Source organism: Xenia sp. Carnegie-2017, unplaced genomic scaffold, assembly GCF_021976095.1.
Source record: "Xenia sp. Carnegie-2017 unplaced genomic scaffold, XeniaSp_v1 HiC_scaffold_2, whole genome shotgun sequence".
Lineage (NCBI taxonomy): Eukaryota > Metazoa > Cnidaria > Anthozoa > Malacalcyonacea > Xeniidae > Xenia > Xenia sp. Carnegie-2017.
This window is the reverse complement of record NW_025813482.1, coordinates 5,392,952-5,415,100: the sequence shown is the minus strand read 5'-3', so window position 1 is coordinate 5,415,100 and position 22,149 is coordinate 5,392,952. Positions and strand designations below refer to the sequence as shown.

Here is a 22,149-nt window from a genome sequence, read left to right as displayed (position 1 = left end):
CATCAAGATAAGTTTAGCAGATACGACGACCGTAAATGTATCGAAATAACATGAAAGCAAAAACGAAATTTTATTAAAGAAAAAAGCTCACTAAATGCCATGAATAAACTGTACTATTGGCGAGACGTTTTCTTATCATATGAACTACGCTACAGGAGTTGACATTGAACGTATATATTAAGGTTTATTTCGCTCACAATGCCAAGGCCATATATTTCGCTCAAAGAAATATTTTGAGCTAGCATCGATAAAATTCTCGATCATTTGCGCTGTACTTCTAACGTGATCATTAAAGGTCGTAAAAGCGAGAAAAATAGGTGGGGATAAAGCGAGTTTATTCATTAAAGCTTTTAATCTACATAGTCACGATAGCAAATGCTCTTATAGTATGCATCAAATGTAAACAAAGTTTCTGCATAATGTTTTTTTTCTAAAATTTTGCTTTGGACATTACTCGTAAAACATTTCTTGAAAGCACTGACACTTGGTTGTAAATGAAACGATGGAATATTACCAATATTACATGAATTGCCTTGAAAACGCACTGATTGATTTCAACGATTCGCGTGCAGCTCTACAACATTTCACTTCTACGATAACCTGAGCGCATAATAATATCTCTTGCTGTCTTACCTCTGGAAGTGGAAGATCTCAAATCTTTCTTTTGACGTAAAACTCCATTCGGATTCCACCGATGTTTTACGGTGACAACAACTGTACGTATTTTATTGAAGCCGCCGGCAAGAGCGCTACATTCTTCAGCGCATGCGTAAAGAAAGAAGCAGCATAGATTTCTGAAGACTCTCCGCATGCTTAACATATCATATCATTATTAGCCAACAAAGAATAGGATGTCAACCATATCTTCTGCTAGCGTGGGGTCTGGAATATAAAAATTTAACATATTGAATTGTTCTCAATAATCTACTCTCTAAATAAAGTGGTTAAAAAATTACGTACTTATTAGAGATCTTGCGCAAGTACATCAAAAAATTCAATTATATTGGGATAGTTTCCCTTGACGACATTGCAAATCGATAATGACAATATAAAAAACTAATTTAAACAGAGTAACATGACATTCCAGAGCACAACAGGCTTTCCTGTCTTTATAGAAAAGCACAAAGCCGTGACTTGGGAGGCAACGACTAACGGAATGAAAATTATATGATTGATTGAGAAACGTCGATAAGGTAAAACAAGCAACTGGCAACGTTAAGATTCACATGTAAATTAGTGCTCTAATATTATTATACTGATTAGACAGTCGCAACAGTAAATTCTACGTTATGAAAGAAAACAAATAATGAACTCATCATACGTGCCTAGTATGTACGTAACAGCCCCCAATTCATAAGTTCACAGTCACACAGAATTTAAAAAAAATGCCTCCTGTCAATTGCATGGACATTGCGTAATCATATTCATGTAGAGAAATACGTGAACTATTTTTCAAGATATTTTGCCTCGTCTCATGGCCAGTGTTGAGTTATTTACCGTAAGCTAAAATATTAAAATACGGTACTAACAAGCTGGTGAAAAAATGATATCAGATAAAAACAACCGAGCCTCTGATTGCTGCAGAGAAAGTGAAAAATGAAAAAGCACTAGAATTTTAGGGATATTTTGATTGCAACAAGGAAAAATCTCACGAGAAATTAATGCGCCAACTAATTGCGCATTTTTTCTAGTTTTTCTGTTTTTTCCAGTTTATTGACTTTGCAAAATCATAATAACTAGCTTCTAAAAAGCACATTTATAACATTGCAGTAATGTCAATTGCAGCTACATGGTTTTTCAAGGCAGTTAATTTGGTTTTTGTAACAATCCTAATCCAATGGATGGTGCCTAAAAAGTTAGTGCAACCAACAAACCCCATGCTTTGACAAGATCACTGATGATATGAATATCATTCATAGGGTCACATAATACAAATAAAAATATCTGGTGTTCTACATTATGGGACCTGGGACCTACTTTTTAATGTCTGTATTTGATAAAAAGGCCATAATTTAAGCAATACCAACTTATTTTTTCCTCTTAAACAGATCGTTCACCCCTTACTTTGACAAATGCAAAATAGCACGGTGATCGGTCACTCATAACACAAGGGTTGGATTCTAAATTACCATACTAGACATAAATGTTTTCTAACTATGTTCTGTTCTTTTATACAAATTTTTTATATAAATGACAAGACGTGTATCCTTTTTTATTCTTATTTTATCAAGACTTATGCCTATTATTCTTGACTTGATTGCCAATGATAAAGAATGACATAATGTGCTCTATTTAAGTAGAATCTGGTAAATAAAAGCAAAAATGCTTGACAAAAAAAAGGCAAATAATTTTTGCTGAAATGTTTCTTTTATTGTGCTGAATAATAATCTTGATGTTGAATCATGTTCAATTTTAATGCAGTCAAATTCGATTATATATTTAGATAAACAAATTGTAATAATGTTATTATTACATAGTATAAATAATGCAAATTACCCCTCATCTTTTTGTAATGTATTTTTACGATAAAACAACTGATTGAATTGATTTTTCAAATTATCATCATGGACATTTAACATAGAAATCAATGCTTTGCACCAGAAACAATACATAAAAATCTCATAAATGATAGAACTGATTTCCCATTATTAGGAATATACAAGCAACTAGGAATTTAAATAAATGATGCAGAAGAATGCACTAAAATGTGCAAGAGTACACGAATAAAGTTTTGCAGCAAACATTTATAAATGCACTCACTAAAGGATTGGTCCAAATGCTTTTAATCAAGTTTCTATACATGCATAAAATGAAAACATGTATTGGTAACTTTGTTGTAGTATACAAGGTAATCAACGTTAGTTCATAAAATGAAAAAAGAAAAATAAGTTATATCTGGAATAACTAATCTTTCAAAATAACAATAAGTATTGACTCATGACATCAATTCCCTTAAAGCATCAATTCCTTGAGTTATGGCATTTACTACATTTTTTAAACTTTAAGTGCAAGGTTTCTCTGTAGCACTTTTACTTACTTGCCATCTTTTCCGGCTTCCTGTTTAACAATCTACTCTCAGAGGTCCAAAAAATAAGATATATCTGGAATAACTAATCTTTCAAAATAACAAAAGTATTGACTCCTGACATCAATTCCCTTAAAGCAACACTTCCTCGAGTTGTGCCATTTACTACATTGTTTAAACTTTAAGTGAAAGGTTTCTCTGTAGCACATTTACTTACTTGCCGTCTTTTCCGGCTTCCTGTTTAACAATCTACTCTCAGAGGTCCAAAATATAGTAAGCAAGAACAAGGAATCGTTAGCAACATCTTTTTCTAACTGATTTTCATTTTCAATTATAAGATTCCGGCAAAATTTACTGTTTTTGCGAATACTTAAAGCCTTTGAATCTCCGAAGCAAGCCATTTTTGAGTTCCAAGAAACATATGCGTTCACGTGCGTGTAAATATTTTATATCTTTTCATACATGACGTATCTCCTTCAATGCAAGATTTGCGCGAATGGTGCGTGGTCGTGTTGCTTGGCGCCGAGCAAACAATGTAATGTGCTTTTGTTTCAAAGAAAATACTGGATTCATTTTTGTAATTGTTTTTTGTAGTATTTGAACTGCCATTCAGTTATGAACGTGGACAGGGATACTGCTAGCTCACTTCGACAACAGTTTGAACTTATACAGAAACAACACCAGAAAAAATTATTGCTTCGCAAACAGCAACAAATTACACAATCAAACAAGGATGAAAAAGAGAGCAATAGTTCAAACCCAGAACAAAATGCTGGAGGGCAAAGTGAGGACATTGATAGTTATAGTGCTTCGGAGAAAAATGTGGATAATCTTGAACTCAAGGTTTGCCAAGGGCATAACGCTTAATAAATATTTATTTCACAAGTATTTGATTTTGGTAATGCTAATAAAGGGCACAGCCGCACAGAGTAACCAGAAAGTTTCTTCTGCTCAGCATTAGAAATGAGAAATGCCTCGCAAGTTAAGGACAACACTGGTGATTTTAATACTCTTTAAAATGTCAGCAATCAATCAGTTCTGACAGAAAAAATCCTCATTATCTTTATTACTTGTTAAAATCATCAATACTGTAATATTTTTATTGAATTTCATAGTTGAATGATGATTTGAGTGCACGTTCATCCATACAGATGTTAGAATATGATGATAAATTGAGGGTAAAGACTTTAAAATAATTTTTTTTATAAAATTTTTATAAATTGACAATTCTATGTTAAGTTAAACCATTTGTATTATATCTTTCATACTGGTCAGTTATAGAAAAAAAACTATAATAATTTTGATATTTTAAATTTCCAAAAAAATTTACTGTCACATTATTGGACAAAATGGTCTTGGACATAAGAACATGATTATGAAATGTGACTTGTTAATGTGACTTTGTAACAGTATGAACATTGTAATGCCAAAACTTTAACATTCATATATTTTTGGGTTTTTGAGAGTTTTTGTCCCAATATTTGAAATTTTTGCATGTTTTAACAATCTAAGGAGTTAAAAGATGAAAATGGAAGACTGTACAAGCTGCTGGCAGAAAAAGATGAGGAAATGAAGATACTAAATAAACAAATAACTCAAGAACGGCAAGCAATTGCTGGTAAGGATAAAACTTTGCTTGTTATGAAAACCTGAGAATTAAATACACAAGATGTGTGTATTTCAGGCATAGGACCTGCATCTGATACAGCTGCTAATAAAATAATGGAGTTGTCAAAACGGAATAGGGAATTAGGATGTGAAGTAGAAAAGGAAAAAAGACGAGCAAAACAATTATCCACAAGATTAAATGAAATTGAAAGTCAAGTATGTAATCTTCAAGTAAAACAAATAAATTTTCATTTTAAATTTTAATGATTTCAGCATTTACAGGAACGTTAGAGGAGGGATTACGTAGATGTTTGAATATCTACTTAAGTTCTTATAAATTCTTAAGGTAATTCTTAAACTGAAAAGGCATCATAGTTTTTTCCATCTTCTCCTTTCATACAAATCTGTCCATATAACTAAGGTGCTTTTGTAAGAATGACATGTACACCATTATAACTCAGCAAGTAAGATTTTTGTCAAATTGTTGATGGACAAAGTGCTTTTTACATGTTCAAGCAAACCAGATCATTCAAAAAAATAGCAAAGTTTATATTTTACACAACAATATTTTAGACCAGTTTCAAAGACAGAATTTTTCAGTTGGTATTCCCAATAAACACTTAGTTTCATTTGACAGATACTGAAAACCTTCGCCTATCGCAATGCAAAAGCCCACCACAATCGTGACACTGAACTCATTTCACGTGAATAAAGCCATGTATTTACCAGTGTAATGTAGTGTAAGGTAGTGAGGTAGTGAATATGTAAGGTAGTGAATATGTAAGGCAAGGGCTAACGAACTTATCTCCTTGGCTTATAGGAGTTTTACCTTACCGAAATTACGGTCATCACACCCTAATTATGAATCGCATCAGAATAAACAAAGGGAGATAATGTGGGTAAAACCCCCTTTTACTGGCCAAGTATTCAAAGTCGATCCTTTAAAGTTACGCCAACGAAATTAACTATCAAAAAAATTCCCGAAATTTAGCATTCAAGTTTAACTGCACTGGAATCGAAAAAAGACGACAGTGATTCCAAAACGCAGGTGCGAGTACAAAACTGTTCATCATCTAACTCTATTCAATTTTTTAAATAACCTACAAGACTAAAGATGTTTTCACCGTCAATTTGTTATTATTTTAGGAAAAAAGCAACGCACAAGTACTAGAAGAAAAGTTGAAACAAGCGCTATCGAAGATGGCAGAATATCGTAATCAATGTGAGATTCTAAAGAAAGAAGCAAAAGTTGCGCATAAGGTAAAATACATGACTAATAGTCAATTTCAATAAACCCCAATGCCTGAAAAATGTCGAAGAATTTGTTCAACTAACTATAATCAAGTATTAGATGATCGGTTATTTAGTTAAACTATAAAAGCGGTTGACAAAAAGCAACTTCTTCATCAATGAATCACTTAGCTAAAAAATCAGATTACGGCTTTAGCTTTGGTAGATCGCTCAACAAAGAATGGTTGCCACTACTTCGTAAGATCGATAGCGATCTTTAAATGGAGTCACCTTTATAACGAACGAGGGAAAATTTTAAAATATTTACGTACATACTTCTCTGGGGCGAAACTAGAACATTAATTGGGGAGGGGGGGGGTATATATTCATATATTCAGCTCTGCCCAGCTGATTTCTTTTGTTTGCGATGTTAATTTCTAAAGTCGGCAGGGCAGATCTGAATGTATGAATATTTACCCCCAAATAGAGTTCTAGTTTCGCCCCTGATACGTTTTAATTTCGTCGTCTTTCATAGTTTAAATTATTTAATACATAATTATACCATTAACATAAGAGAAAAGTCCATTTGACAAACTCAATGTCGGCTAGTTAAGTAACCAATGTCTGGTAACTTCGAGAAAATTTTCCAAGTTTTTAAAGAATTTTAGGTGCTTCATCGTAATTACCACCAAGGCTAATTATGTCATAACTATTATTTTATTTGAAAAATCATTTATAAATATGCTTGACGGACGAACTATTTGTGTAACATCAAGGTTATAACGAAGGAGTGCGGAGAAGGTGTTAACGTTGCAGGACTTTTAAACGAACCTAGTGGTTGGCGTGGAAGACAACAACAAATAACCACATTACAAAATAAGGTATACGTATGAAAAAAACTAACACTCAAAAGTTCTTACTCAAGAAATATGTATCAAAATCTTTCATAAAAAAATTCCAGTCTTCGTGTATATTTCTGAAAAACTCGAAAAGAGTGCAACTCACTTACATAATTATACATAATCGTTTACTTAAGTGATATACAGAGTGTAAAAAAAAGCTTAACCATTTGGCAACGCCGCTAAAGTTTTTTGGTGGAAATAGTTGCACTTCCAATGATTTATCTGACAGTAAAATTTTCGCCAATAATAAACACTTTTGAAAATTGTGTTAAAGAAGCACTTATGAAAAAGCTTGTGCACGAAAATGATTCAGCTAAAAAGCAATTGAACGCATAATGTTAAAATATGGCACATTTTCCTATTTAAATGCCATCTTGTTATAATCATCATCAATTATCCATAATTTGAGCTTACAGTGTAAATCAGTTCAAATATGAATAATAAATAAAGTTTTTAAGAAAATGGCATTTAAAAAGGGAAGAACAAAAAACGATACGTAATTTTGGATGCCTAGAGAGTTCTTGCACAATTTGGACAAATTTCCTCAATTTTGTGCACGCTTCGTCCACGTGCCAAATTTCAAGAAACTTAGTACAACATGTGTGATATTTCAACCTATTTGTTGAAATTTCTTTTTATCGTTGTCATTTTCGCGCGCAAGCTATTTTCAAAGTGCTTCTCGGTAAAACAATTATCACGATAAAATGTTTATTATTAAATCCAACTACTTATTCCATCAAAGGTTTTTGCAGATCTTGCGCGCTGATAACTTTAGCGACGTTTCCCCCTGTATATTCATACATGATAATATATTTTAGTAAATCATATATTTAGGTAAATGAACTGAAAGCGCAGTATAATGAAGTAACGCTGTCAAGTCAAACTCATTTAGCAAATAAAAAGCAGTTTACTCCACAAAGAACAACGACCCCATCATTTTATGATGAAAAACATAAACAGATGTTACGAAAGATGGAACGGGACAAGAAAGAGGAACATGAAGTATACTTTAATTTAGAGTTTATTTCAAACATTATTGAATTTTTACCACAAAACACCTTAAATTGAATAGTATATTTGGAGAATGCGGTACATGTTATTTGCAGAGAGTTAGCGGTGAGCTTCAACTTTTGAATGAGCAGCATTCTAAGCTTCAAACGAAATTCGATGCATCCAAAACAAGGAACAAGATACTGAGCAGTGAGCTTAAAGGAATGAAAGAACAAATGAAGATGTTAGTAGAGAAAGGAAATCGTGACGATGAATTGATCTCGGCTTTGATGGTAGGTTGACAATCTACGCGCATGCCCAATCTGTCATGATTTTTTACATTACAAGTGAATGCGTTGTGACGTAGTTCTACAAATGATGAGCTGTTTATTTTTTTCAGAGAGAACAACAACGACTGAAGAATATGGTAGAAAAGAAGAATTCTCAGATCGCTGAACGAGAGAGTGCATGTCGACAAGAAAAGGTTCAACAAGATAACGAACTAGTCAAAACATTGACTCAACTTTGTAAGGAACGCGAGGAAAAAGTTACTCAATTAGAACGTCAACTAAAACGCACTGAATTTGACCTCAGCGAAAAAACTACAAAACATCGACCGGAATCATTAGATAAAGCTACTTCAACAGAACTGGCGAGTGATTTAAACTATAGCCCATTATCGGAAGAAAGTTTGACTAATGAATTGATTCAGCCTAAGAGTGAGATCGATATTAAACATGACGAAAAAACTACTGCTTCATCACGTGAGAAGACTGATTCCCCATCTATTCCATCGAGATCAGGCGCATGGAAGAGAAAGACAAACAGGCAGACCAATGGAGGTAGAAGGTATGCAAAGCATTTTCTCTTTTGATACCTTTACCTAATTTATACTGGCTTTATGAAATATTTTTGTCCTGTTGTATTTCAGTGGATATTGTATCATGCGGTCTGCTATAGAAAATGAGTTAGTACATATGATAACTTTTCTTTATGTGGTAGTGACAGTCCGAAAACAACTGGCAAACATAAACAGTTTGATGAGTATCAAACGCTTTATGACGCTATGAAAGTTGAACGCGATAAGTTAGTTGAACTTGTTTCTGTTTTTCAACAAAGGTAAAACGTTATTTATTTTTTGAAATTTTTTATATTATAAGTTATAAATTTTAAAAACTTTTCTCATTTTTGTGCTTTAATTGGTCCCCCATTAAATGATTTCAAAATCTACCTTATCAAAATAGTTATAAAAAAAGTAGTTTTCCAATATCAATGAACGTAGGGAAAGAGACGTCCAAGAGTCCAATTCTAAAATATTGAGTGAAATCAAGACTTTACAAAGACAAAACATGGAGCTCGAAAAAAAAGTAACTAGAGCCCAAGGACAAGGAAAACATAGCTATAAAAATCTGCATCAGAAAACTAGGACAAAAGATGAACATAATAATGAACCATTTTATGTTGAAGAACTTGAAACACAGTAAGTTACTTTGTTCTTGCTCGCTTTGCGTTTTATGCCACTTTCTTTATGTTAGAATACTATCTCATCACCACAAATATATTGCAAAGAGTTAATTTATAAAAAGCGTTAATATACCTTGTAGACTTGCCATTCAGAAAGACGAAAATGATGCTTTAAGAGAGGCGTTAGAGTCAACTTTAGTGGGGAAAAAGGACGATTTTGAATATTATCAAAGTATTGTTGAACAAACTAAAAGAGTGTTCCTACAAGGTTTGAATCAGTATAGAAATACATCATCTATGAAGACAAAATCAAAAACATAAGTAAAATGTTTTTGCTTTCATCCTAGAAAGCTAAATTTTTAAGGAGCTCCAGACGTGTTTAACTTTGCAGGACACTGATTTTATGTATATAAATGAAATGATTTTGATTAAAAATATAAAATCATACGAATATTGTTTCGTCTTTCCTCTTTTTCATTACAACTTGACCTGGTTTGTGTTGAGCTTCAGGATGATTTTCAAGTTCCTTAGGACACGAACTGATCTATAAATGAAAAAAAAAAGAAATTTGCCACCAGTACGTAAGTAGTTGTATATACTTACAGCAAATGCATGACAAAGTACGAGAAATGGAAAAATTATTAGTTCTTTGAACTTTATTAAAATATCGTTGCAGTCTAGAGGAACTATATGTTTCTCTCTCTATAAATTCATGTTGGTGTGAAAAACTTGCGTTTAACTTACCGGACTATCAGTAAGAAGTTGTTTGAGATCGTAGAAAACAGCAGAATCTTCTTGCGTCAAGAACGATATGGCTGTACCACTCTTGCCCGCGCGACCCGTTCTTCCAATACGATGAGTGTAATCTGAAAATATGCAGGATGAAAATTTTCAATTAAACAAATGGTTTCAACACAAGTTAAAGAAACTGGATCGAATCGTAAAAACACTCTATCAAAGGATTACGATCTAGTCTACATACACGAAGAAAATTCAACTGACTATATATAGTTGTTGATATCTGCATGTGATACTACTGTCAAAAAGAAACCAACATCTTATACATACCTTCAATAGATTTGGCCATGTCATAATTCAAAACCAATGAGACATCCCTTGAAGAAAAATTGAAGAGCGATATAATTAGATAAAAACATTGCCCCAACAAAATGTATGTAATGAAGACAATTGACACGTGACATAATATCAACAAAATTGGTGTTACTAGAAAATTTACTTTGTTTCAATAGCCCATTATTATATTCACTTAAATTTTCTGACCATAGTTTATGCACAACTTTCATCCACATTGAAAACTTCTTAATTCCTGTGTTTGTCTTTACATTGACATGTAATCTCTGTTTTGTTTGTGAGCAATCAATTGCTTAGTCAAGTATGTTTGTGTTTGAACATTCACATTTAAATATTTTTCAGTCATTATAAAGACCCTCTGCTTTAGGATTTGTACTTTTGTAATTACTGTCAGTAAGAATGTGAAAAACTTGCTTTATTTTCATGACAAAAACACAAATGTAACACCTTTCATTAGATAAAAACATTGCCCCAACAAAATGTATGTAATGAAGACAATTGACACGTGACATAATATCAACAAAATTGGTAAAGATCGCTAGTGCTATGCAAACTTTAAAATTAAAGCTTCGGTAACCCTTAAAAACTACGTTATGTATTATAAGCTGTGATAGTTCATTAAAGCTTTGATACGATGCATTAAATACAGTGAAAGTGATGTTTCACCAACCTAACATCAATACCACGACCTGCAACATCGGTAGCCACTAAAATATCTTTACTGCCATTTTTTAAACTGGCCAGAGCGAACTCTCTGCAAATAAAGAACAGTGATGATGAAGAATGAGAAAAAAAGGTTCTAAATCTACTATAAAATAAGAAAGTAAAACTCATCCTGATGTTTTTACCTTGATTCTTGATTTTTTCCACCATGAAGAGTCACAGCTCGATACTGAAATAATAAAGAACAACTTATTGCCTCGATTTAAGCTTAAGAAACATTCAAATCACGAATCATTACCCCCATCTTTTCCAGTGATTTTGCCAATACATCAGCTCCCTGAATAAAAAATGTGACGGATTTAATTACATTTTATGATATTTTCTTTCCCACCAGGTACAAATATAAGGAATGTAGTGTATAAATCATACACGTGACAATGAGAATGATCAAAACTACGAGAAATTGTAAATCTGACCTTTTTCTGATTGACAAAAACCATGATCGGTGGCTGCATATCACCTCGACTTAATATCTCTAAAAGTTTCTTTCTGTAATTTGTAAAATTACAAAATAACCCATAGTTACAAATTAACAGTAAAATTTGGTTGGGTAAAGGTTCTTAAAGTAATAACGCTATATGAAACGAACTTTGTTTGTGCTATACGTACAACTTCGTCATTAGACACAATTGGTCGCTAATCTTTATGATAGAGTCCTTACCTCTTTTGTGGTTCAGTCATCAAATACACAATTTGCTCAACACGTTCCGTTGGTTTACCTACATTGAAGAAAAACATGAAATATGACAAACGCTTAGATATTTAGCAAGTAGTACTGGGCAACACAAAACACCACAAATAATTTCAAATCAAGAATTTACCATGCAAAAATTCAACGCAGGAGTGAAATTGTCAAATTTCGGTTTACAAAATATAAAATTTTCATTATGAAGATAATTTAAATGGTATCACAAGAAACTAGATAATATGAAAATATCTTTTCCCAAATATTACATATGCAAAGTCCGCACCTGTAGAACCAATATATACAATAGCCGGGCGTCTAAAAAACAAAAGAAATAAGTTAATATTTAAGCAGGGGAACTGCATGTTGCCAAAACAAAATGGCTTGTTTTGAATGTGTTTGGAAAATGACGAAGTCTGTTTAATGTACCTCAAATAACTTCGAGCAAGTCGCTCAATTGAAGGTGGCATTGTGGCTGTAAACATGACAGTCTACAAATAATTAATAATAAAAGATTTTAGAATGATTAGCTATACATATAAGAGGAATAAAAATTTTGAACATAAAATATATCCATTTTCTTATTGTTCTACGTAGTTGATCACCTACTGACTATAGAGGGTATTTTAAGCTGGAGAATTAATATCGTACATGGGGATAAGCAATATACACAATGAAATTTATATAGTACTATGAATAAGTAGTAGATATACAAGGACAATTACCAGCAAATAGGGATAAGTGCGTAGCATAAACTAAAGCAATTGATACACTCGATACAAAGATAAGTAATAGAGCTAGAGCCAGTCTGTGTCTTCGGGGATAAAAAGAATACGCAAATGACACAATTTAAAGAATAAGAAATGTAATTTAGACGATGTACATAAGAATACCCGAATTACATATTCATCATACAAAAATAGGTCATTTTGAAGAAGGGAATCGTCAGTCTTATTGTATAAAGGCTTTGTTCATTGATATTGGATTTATAGATACAAAATGGATTTGCAGTTTATCATCATAAATGTCTGAAAGCTTTATGACAAGATGAAAAATGTAGTTAGTATGAGCAACATTGCAATCCAACTTATAAATAATAACTTAGCTAAGCATCTTCAAAAACACAGATATGTGAATTTGTCTATTTGCGTGTTCATACATATATGATTTCAAAGAAGTCGTGTACACAGTACCTGCCTATAACGATCTTTTGAAGCTACTCTTTCCAACAATTTCTCAGGGTCTTCAGCGTCCTCATTATCAGGTTTAAGATTAGTGACAGGAATATGTTCCAAAATTGTGTTGACGTCAGGCTCAAATCCCATGTCAATCATACGATCTGCCTGTCATTAAACCAACATGAAGAAAATAATTTTCGTCAATATCATACAATGTAGAAGTACATTGTGACATACCCGGGCGTCATACGCGTTAACAATGGTGAGGTGCATTCGGAATTGACGGAAGAAAAAATCCTCCCCCGAAGCAAGAAGTTTCACAAACGAAAAGCAGAAATTTGCAAAAAGCAGACCAAAGCACATTGATAATTTTACTAAATACAGCAATAACAATGCTCTCAAACACTATTGGATGAAGCTACTTCATTTAAAAGCACACGAAAGGGCAGTGATCGATAGTAAAAAACAAATTCCAAAGAAACAAGACATCTTGAGATTATAAAATATGAATCAGAACAAGACGAGAAGTGAACTGTGAAAGTCGTTCTGATTCATATTTTGTAATCACAAGATGTCTTGTTTCTTCGGAATTTGTTTATTACAATATTTTTTTTTAAATTGTCGGCTGGACATGGTTTTTAGGACAGTGATCGTTCTACTAAATACAGCTATAGAATTGCTCTCAAGCAATATTGGAAATAACTATGTAATATAAAAGCACACGAAAGGACAGTGATCGTTTTACTGAATACAGCTATAGCAGATGCACTCAAACACTAATGGAAATACTTCAAAATATCTAAACTTTTACCTCATCCAAAACTATGTACGAGCAACGCGATAAAACAAGGTAACGATTTTCTAAGCAAAGGAAGTAACAAAAAATTACACACTTGCTCTAAAAAATGCAAGAAGTAGTTTTATGAAAACGTACATACCTAATACATCAATAAGACGACCAGGTGTTGCTATGACAATCTATTCAAGTAAGAAAATGGTAAGAAATAAAATATCACGTGATATAAGTGACGTAAATGCATTACATGAAAACAGATTTTGTATACTGAGCTACCTCAACGCCAAGTCGAAGTTGAAAACCTTGATCTTCTCGTGATAACTAAAATAATCATGTTCAATTATAGTAGAACTAAAAGCGTAGTCTGTTGTACTTAAATATTAATTTTTGGGCTTGTACAAATTTAGTCATATTTTATTTCCTCATATTATCTATTATCGACACTTTTTACCTAATGAATTACAACAAAAGTATAAATAAACTAAAAACTCGGTGGATTGCGCTAACAGCTTTCGCACAACCGCTTCCAGATCTATTAACATTTAAAGCTTTATATTGGACAAAAATGCTAATTTTGTAAAAAAAATACTTACACCACCAATAACAGACACGGTTCTTACACCAAGTGGCTTGGCAAACTTCAATGTTTCTTCTTCGATCTATAAAGTTAACACGCAATATTCAACATATAATGTTCCTGTAAGATTATTTAAATATTTGGGCTTATTGAGATACAACTCGTTATCAATGTAAAAATGCAGTTATAAACTAGCTGAAACTGTAGTGTCGAGTTTAAAAAAAAACACTTATTCGTACACTTATTTTATTTCCATTTCCTCATTTGATTTTGATTCATGTGTCAATTGACTTGATGGCAAATAAAATATTTTTGATAAAACCTTTCAAAAGCTAAAGACTTGCTATTTTTTGGAAACGACGCGTTTTTTCAATAAAGACGACATCATCCATACACAGTTCACTGATGATGCAAGTCACTGCACTCCACGTCTATGGTTGTATAAATGCTTAAATCAGTTTGACATTTTATCTAAAATGTTCGATGTTGTCATTCAGCGAATTTGCAATGTTGATACATCAACACATATTGAGATGAAGTTGCTTTGATCTCTTGAACTGACAAAATAGGATACTGCCACGAATTTGCAAAAATTCAGAAATAAATTACGTTCAAATGAAGGCAAATCTCACCAAAAGATCAAGTTGATACTGTGCCTTTCGTTTGCTATACGAACGCTTTGAGCACACTTATATATACTAAAAACACAAACCTGTTGAGCAAGTTCTCTTGTTGGAGCTAATATGACAGCGTACGGTCCTTGATCAATGTCTTGTTCTCTGAATATTAAGTTCTTTACATTAAAGCAGATACGTTGAAAGGCTGTTATTCCAATCAAAACTCTTTAATATCATATACGTATCTACGTAGTGTTAAATATTTGATGATGGGAAGAATAACTGAAACCATCGCATTCTACAATATCTTATTTTAATCCTTTAATGAAAATGTTATCATTAAATGACGCTACCGGTAACATGATAAAAAATAACGTTTTAAACATCCTTTTGTTATTATTTAATCAAACTTTCATATTACCTAACAATTTTTGGTAAACCCATAATCCAAACAAGCAGAGGTAGGACAAAAGCAGCAGTTTTGCCACTCCCTAAAGAATAAAATATAGAATTGTTTTCCACGTATGACAATAGATAGAAACCTGCTGCTCCTCATGGCCTCAATTTTCACTGTTGGCTTTTGTTAGGTAGCTCCAACATACGTAAAGTCGTGCGCCAGTAAAACATGAACAGTAAAATGCTAAATTACTTTGTTAAAAAATTGCCTTTTGCCGTACGGTACTTTGAGGCACAAAATTGCAAAAACCTTCAATAACCAAGCACTATGCACATAATCTGAACAAAACGACCATTATAAAGCAAAAAAACAATTCAACTACTCATTAATAAAGTGAAATATTGACCTGTTTCGGCGACACCAATAATATCACGGCATTGTAAACCAATTGGTATGGCCTGTCTTTGAATAGGAGTTGGTTCCTATAATATAAATTTAATAGACATAAAACAGTTACACACGTGGCTGGCGATCATAATGTATTAACATATATGTACCTTATAACCAAGCTTATCAATGGTCTCTATGAGTTCTGGTGGAAGTTTTGACTCTTGCCAACTTCTAATTGCATTAGGAATTCGACCACCTGGTAAAAGTAATTATATTACATAAGCCCTTAATAACCGAGCGCGAGGTCTTTACGGAGAAATATCAGACCGAAGTTTTTTGTACAGACCGAGACCGTAGGGCGAGGTTTGTACAAAAAGACAGAGGTCCGATATTTCTCCGTAAAGACCGAGATAGCGAGGTTATTAAAAGGTTTATTGTATGGCATTATTTGACCTGAAACGAAGATTGTTTTGTTTCTCGTCTTTGCTGTTTTTGGTTGGCTTTCACTTCTCTAGTTTTCGTCCATAAAAACTAAATCGTTTCAAATTGTATCGCCTGGATAGTTAAACTGTTTTCCAAGTGTTTTTCCTTCAAATCACATTCGTTAATGGTTTTTAGTTTTGTTTATTTTGCGTTTTGCTGTTTGCATTATGATGTTTGTTTACATTTGACTGTAAAATTACGCGTTTTGGACCGTGGTCGATTACGAGAAAATAATGGACGGGCAAAAATATTTCTGAGCCAATCAAAGCGCGCCATTTAGCCGGAAGTAACGCTTGACATATAATAATACCAAATATTCATTATACGCACGTATGATGGAGACACGCAGATAATAACTAATTACTACCATAGAACAAACTAACAAACCTAAATTTACAGTTTTTATAACAACCATAACTTCATTGGCTGTTAAAGTGTTGCTAAACAGATTAATTCCTTATCTTACCTTTACATGATATTCCGAAATCTTCTTTGAATATCCTCCAATCTCTTTCTGTCATCTCGTCAAGATCTTTATGCGTCCAATGTCGATCATCATAAGCTTGTTTCTTTTCTTTATCACGCAGTCTGTTCACACGAGATCTATCAAGAAAATTAAAATATTGTAGACCTTGTACTTATAGTAGTTTCGCTAATCAAAAGAAACAATATAAAAAAGACAGCAATGTATCACAAAATACAGATGTCTTTACCATAAAAAAGTGCACAAAATACTTCATACGATTACAAACTGTGTGACTCACATTTCCTGATCCTTTTCTGCCTGTGTTCGTCTTTCTTCCAGAAATTCAGTATAAAACTTACTTATTTTTTTCTGAATCTGTAAAATTAGTGAAGATAGTCACAATAGTAAATAGTCACAATTTTCAACATTCGCTAACACAAATTTTGAACTAAAGAAAGATAAAATCAAGTCGACTTAAATGAAGTAGTCACCTTTTTATCAATTCCACCAATATGTCCCCGTCCGAAAAGTTGAATAGCATGTTTTTCTTTGTAACTATAAAGTCAAAACCAATAAACCAATCAGGAAATTATTTTGCGATGTACGTAATAAGATGCATCTGTAAATTTAACATTTAAGGATAGCAGAAAATGAAAGTGGTGAAACTGCTCATCGTATTTTATGAAATAAACAAGAATCTCAGTCTGAATGAGCGTGTAATGTCTCTCGCGAGATGAAAACTATTGGAGTATGGTTAAGACGAAAGATGAAAAAGATACACATAGACGAGCACGATATGACAGAAAGACGAAACGAATAAAAACCTCAGCAACATTTATATAAGCTTTCATACTTTGCAATTCAAAAAATTAGAGCACAATAAAAAATGCATCTTTGTCGGAAACGTACATAGGGTTGTAATCGACAGAGGTATCTTCATTGGTATCCCAATCAAATACAAATTTCTTGTCGGTCAGTCTTCGAACTTTTCTCTTCTTTTTAGTAATGCCAAGATATCGTGCCTAAGTTAATCAATTAAAAAAATTAGGAACGTTTGAATCATTTCACAAGCAAGTGTACATCAAACAACAGTAGACCACATAAAACAGACATTTTGCCTACTTTCAAGCACGTTCATTGAAACGAATGTGGAACGCTTAAAGGGACAACGCGAATATTCGCCATTGTACGAAAAGAAAAACATCAGTGAAGTATGAAAGGAAACATACTCCGAAGAAAAGTCCATCTTTAACTCAATACTTGAGAAAACAGAGATACATTTTTTACAAATATTGAGTTCAAGATGACCTTTCTTTCAGAGTATGTTTCTTTTTATACCAACAACCTGGAACACCTCATTGATAGTAATTGAGAGTATTTTGATGAAAGTGGAAATTGAAACAAAAACGGCAACGCAGAATACTCTGTATAATATTTCAAACATTAGTAAAATAGAGATTTTGTGGTTATGACAAATCTAAAAATTGTTTTTAAAGATAGCAATTGCCACGGTAGATGGCCAAAATAGTGTTCTAAAACGAACTGTTTCATCATCATCAAAACACCAACACAATAGTTCCAAAATGAACTGTTTCGAAAACTCGTGTTTTTTATAACTACTGGGTTGATGTTTTAATTGTAAAACGGTTCTTTGTAGGACTCTTGGGTTATTTTAGCCATCCCCTATGGCAATTGCTCTCTTTGAAGAAATATGGGCTCTACCTTTATAGCTTCTTTCTCCATTACGGTATCTGGATCGTTCTTATTTGACTGGAAAAAACCATACTACGTATGAGGTTATTAACGTAGGAACTTTATGCGGAAATATCTGTATTGAGTAATGTAATGTAATAATTAATGATATGCAATCATCAGTAACAAAACCTTGTCTTCTTCTTCTGTTTTTCTGCTTCTTCTATCACGCCTATCATAACCTGTAATACGAAAGAATGTTTTATGCAGTGCGGTGTTTGAAATTAAATGTAGATATGATCTTCGCACTTGTCGTCCCACATGAGTCATGGGTTCGAATCCCGTTGAGTCACCTGAATTTTTCAGGTTCATGAGACAATTGCTTAAATTGTCCAACAAAGTGCGAAGATCATATCTACATTTAATTTCATAACCTTTAAGTTATAAAGAAACATCGCCATGTCACAAAAAAAACTTTTGGTTGTTTTGTTTGCCTATTGTAAAGTAGTCAAGTTAAGAAATACCTCTGCTAGCATCTGCTTCCTTTTGAAACTGTTCTCTTGTTTTACGCTCCTCCTAATGTAAAAACAAAAAACAAAAAATGCAACCCACGAACATTCAGAGCTTCGAAAAAATGATGGAAGTAGACGCTTTGGGGTTTGGTTTGCAAAACATTCTAAAAGGAAACCAGTTACTTGTTTTTCATAATGCAAAAAATGATACGATCAAATTTCATGAGGGATACAGCATTGTTATCTGAGTCATCTGCGTCGCCACATAAGACGAATACAATGATTGGGGCAGAAAAAATAACGTAAAATTGACGTGTAAATACTTATGTGTGTACGCACACCTCTAACTTTTTCCTTTTTTCAGCTACTTCTTCTTGTCTTTTCCTCAATGCTTCAGCCACTCTCTCTTCTTTAGACAAAAAAACTGGCTAAAAAAGAGAATAAAATTGACATTAAAAGGAAGCAAAAGTAGTTGGTGCAAAGCAGAAATAAAATGCAGACAACAACTCTAAGTTTCCTTTGAGGTAACAAACTACGTTATTTGAGCAAAAAACCTTTTCCTGAGCTTTTTTCTCTGCATCTCGTCTTGCAATCATTTCCTCCAAAGACAAAGGTTGCTTTTTAGGTGCAACAACATTGTTTTTCTCATTTTCATTCTTTTCTTCGTCTTCTGCATCATTTTTATCCCTAGAAAAATATGGCAAAAAAAACCTTCATCTTCTTTACTTTCACCAGATAATCCCTACAATAACTTTAATACTATATTTTGATTTAAAAACAAAAAAATCAAAACAATTTAAAAAACTCATGTTAGTCTCACTCATTTTCGAAAAAAAATCCCTTTTGGATAAATAATTTTTGATGGCAGGATAAATATACATATAGTGTCAAAAACAAATGTTCCTGAACAGGGAGTTGATAATGTCAAAAACAGAAGGCATGGTTTGCACACAAGAATACATAGTTCTTCCTCACAGCAAGAGCAAAACTAACCACAAGAAGAGCAAAATTTGCTAAAAGTGGAAAATTACACTATGCTAAATTGTTGGCATAATTTGCAAAAATGTGAAACAAGCAACACACTTCATTACAATAAAAAATTGTGTTGCTACATAAAACATTCCAAACTGATTCATTGTAGACTTTAAAGCAACCATAAAGGGCATACAAGTGTAAAGTCACTCACAAAAATATTCCCACAAAGACTTAATTAACATTGACAATCACTGTTTGATCAACAACGTTTCCACTTCATTGTTGTTGATATGAATTGAAATATTGTGTGCATATACATATAACATGGCTGTTGGCATTTGCAACAAGAGTCAATGGTAAAAAGACATATTTTTTTCAAGATACAAGAAATAAAGTATCACATTTTCATCAATGCCTAATAAAAATTAGTGTTGTTCAAAATGCATCTTACTTTGGTTTTTCATCATCCTTTTTCTTGGTAGGCGATCCCAACCTTTACAAAAACAATTTTCCAAGGTTAAGTAATTACAATAATTTAATCAAATTAAATCAAAACATTATTTATACCAAAGGATTCACCATAGTTTGTTAAAAATATTGAAGAACATACTTTTGTTTTTTTTCATCTTTTGATTTACCAGGCGATCTAGATCTAAATACAATAGATTTTAAATGATCATTTAACACGGAGCCATCAACATTTCCAAATAATAATTGCATAAAGAAACCATTCTTAAGTAATCTACATTTATGAACTTATGTCAAAGCACAGAGAGTATAGTAGTGGATCCAGTAGCTTCATTACTATTGTTGAGTTACGATCAATCCTTTATGCATTCCATGAGAACTGAATGCCAAAGATACATCAATATTTATTATAAAATTGAAAGCATGTGGCATATATCTTTTACATACATTATACAGAATGCAATCTGCCATTCAACCTTCAAGATTTTAGAAAACAATATCAGTTTAAGAAACAATGTCACTCATCATGTTGGCTCTGGCTCACAATAGCATCAATTGACGAAATGTTCTTTTGAATAAAATTTTTAACATGACCAATGTGTATGCCAAGAATATGTAATAATTTCTCCACTAGTCATTAAAATTCCCTGAGCAAAATGGGTGGCTACATTAAAATATATTTACTATACACTACGTACAGCAATGGTACAGCAATGATGAAACCACCAGGCACTACCATGACTTAAAATATCTCTGTTTAGCAAATAACAGTACTTTTTTAATTAAACAAATTTTTCTTTACCTTGATCTTTTCCTAGACGATTTATCCCGACCTCTCTTCTTGTCTCGGTTCCGATCTCTGTCTCGATCTTTGTCTTTCTGTCTGTCTTTGTCTTTGTGTCTATCTTTTCTTCGACTTTTACGTTCCTTGTCTCGTTTTTTATCTTTATGACCATTTTTCTCACTGCTAACTTTGTCTTTACTGTATTCACTATCGCCATCCCTATGTCTGTCAGCATCTCGAGAATCATTGTTTACATCTCCTTGTTTGCTGTCTTCTTTTTTAACATCACTAAGAGTCAGCTCTTCATTCTTGTCGTTTTCACTGCTACGTATTACAGAAACAACGGAACTCGGTATAGACCTTACGTCAGCCATGAAGAAAAAAACAAGATTTTTGAGATTGCTTTGACAATTCGAACGCTTCTCTCATAAAAATTTGCTTTCTTTCCTTCGTTATAATAAATAAATGTTGGAAAAGCATTGACTTATTTCACCTGAAGAACACAGTGTTGCCAGATGAAATTTCAAAATATTCACTTTCGGTGACGTCAAAAGTTCACAAAAACGGCAAAAAGTTCATATTATATCCATTGAGTTCTAGTTATGGTTTTATGGACTTCTATGGACTTCTATGGACTTATGGTTCTATGGACTTCTTCTTACGCCTCCCCCCCCCTCCCTACTCGGAACTTCTAAAACAGGCCGTGAAACCGAGTAGACCTTTGGGAAAACTCGCGAGCTGATCAATGCAAGCCTGAGAGCGAAGGTCAATGGTGGACAGCTGGAAGGATAGGCGAGAGTATATGTGTATTATGATGCAAAAACAAGAGTCATTCATATGTGCAACTGGGATGTCAGACGAATATGTTGGTGCAGGACTGCATCAACATAATAGAAAAGATGGGTCTTAATTAAGTCGTAACAAGACAGAACATACGATAGTTGATATCAAGAATGATGAAGTCAATAAAGCTGAAAGACGATTTTGCTAAAAATGTGGCTGACTTGAAAGAAGTGCTGTTAGACTGTCAATCATTTATGGTATGAAAACGGAGACAACTCAACAGGTAAAAAGGCAGAGTTGAAAATGGTCAAA

General features: G+C 33.0%; 2 protein-coding genes across 5 annotated transcripts; one reads left to right on the top strand and one right to left on the bottom strand.

Moving 5' to 3' along the window:
• The first annotated feature begins 1,072 nt into the window (after window positions 1-1,072).
• LOC124440761 (coiled-coil domain-containing protein 13-like) lies at window positions 1,073-9,666 on the top strand. 4 transcript variants are annotated; one of them, XM_046991184.1, is made up of 14 exons: window positions 1,073-1,193; window positions 3,620-3,868; window positions 4,141-4,203; window positions 4,538-4,643; window positions 4,710-4,849; window positions 5,625-5,681; window positions 5,780-5,893; window positions 6,640-6,744; window positions 7,600-7,767; window positions 7,872-8,048; window positions 8,156-8,604; window positions 8,758-8,874; window positions 9,038-9,235; window positions 9,360-9,666. In XM_046991184.1, the coding sequence occupies exons 2-14, from the start codon at window positions 3,641-3,643 to the stop codon at window positions 9,538-9,540; spliced, it is 2,103 nt and encodes a 700-aa protein (XP_046847140.1). In that variant the 5' UTR covers window positions 1,073-1,193; window positions 3,620-3,640; the 3' UTR covers window positions 9,541-9,666. The 4 variants fall into 4 exon arrangements, with proteins under 4 accessions (XP_046847140.1, XP_046847139.1, XP_046847141.1 ...); XM_046991183.1 differs by lacking the exon at window positions 1,073-1,193 and having other exon boundaries at window positions 3,498-3,868; XM_046991186.1 differs by lacking the exon at window positions 1,073-1,193 and having other exon boundaries at window positions 3,715-3,809.
• On the bottom strand, window positions 9,414-21,559 carry LOC124440759 (probable ATP-dependent RNA helicase DDX23). The gene is made up of 31 exons (XM_046991181.1): window positions 21,073-21,559; window positions 20,413-20,454; window positions 20,254-20,295; window positions 19,382-19,514; window positions 19,169-19,255; window positions 18,840-18,891; window positions 18,508-18,557; window positions 18,346-18,393; window positions 17,533-17,645; window positions 17,115-17,178; window positions 16,922-16,998; window positions 16,624-16,760; window positions 15,842-15,930; window positions 15,691-15,766; window positions 15,309-15,378; window positions 14,983-15,049; window positions 14,287-14,352; window positions 13,970-14,014; window positions 13,836-13,875; window positions 13,709-13,758; window positions 12,913-13,062; window positions 12,149-12,210; window positions 12,006-12,037; window positions 11,696-11,753; window positions 11,451-11,523; window positions 11,273-11,311; window positions 11,160-11,203; window positions 10,982-11,065; window positions 10,288-10,334; window positions 9,964-10,085; window positions 9,414-9,763 (listed from the first exon to the last, which is right to left on the bottom strand). Exons 1-31 carry the CDS (start codon window positions 21,426-21,428, stop codon window positions 9,662-9,664), a joined length of 2,517 nt encoding a protein of 838 aa, XP_046847137.1. The 5' UTR covers window positions 21,429-21,559; the 3' UTR covers window positions 9,414-9,661.
• Window positions 21,560-22,149: the final 590 nt, after the last annotated feature.

Bases quoted from the DNA above. Each gene is read 5' to 3' on its own strand.
- LOC124440761 (XM_046991184.1), top strand. From the start codon at position 3,641: ATGAACGTGGACAGGGATACTGCTAGCTCACTTCGACAACAGTTTGAA. The intron at 4,850-5,624 runs GTATGTAATCTT...CCCGAAATTTAG, and splicing joins TAAATGAAATTGAAAGTCAA to CATTCAAGTTTAACTGCACT. The intron at 8,875-9,037 runs GTAAAACGTTAT...CAATGAACGTAG, and splicing joins GTTTCTGTTTTTCAACAAAG to GGAAAGAGACGTCCAAGAGT.
- LOC124440759 (XM_046991181.1), bottom strand. From the start codon at position 21,428: ATGGCTGACGTAAGGTCTATACCGAGTTCCGTTGTTTCTGTAATACGT. The intron at 15,931-16,623 runs GTAAGATAAGGA...TACTTTTACCAG, and splicing joins TTTCGGAATATCATGTAAAG to GTGGTCGAATTCCTAATGCA. The intron at 13,063-13,708 runs GTAAAAGTTTAG...GTTTAATGACAG, and splicing joins CGTACATAGTTTTGGATGAG to GCAGATCGTATGATTGACAT.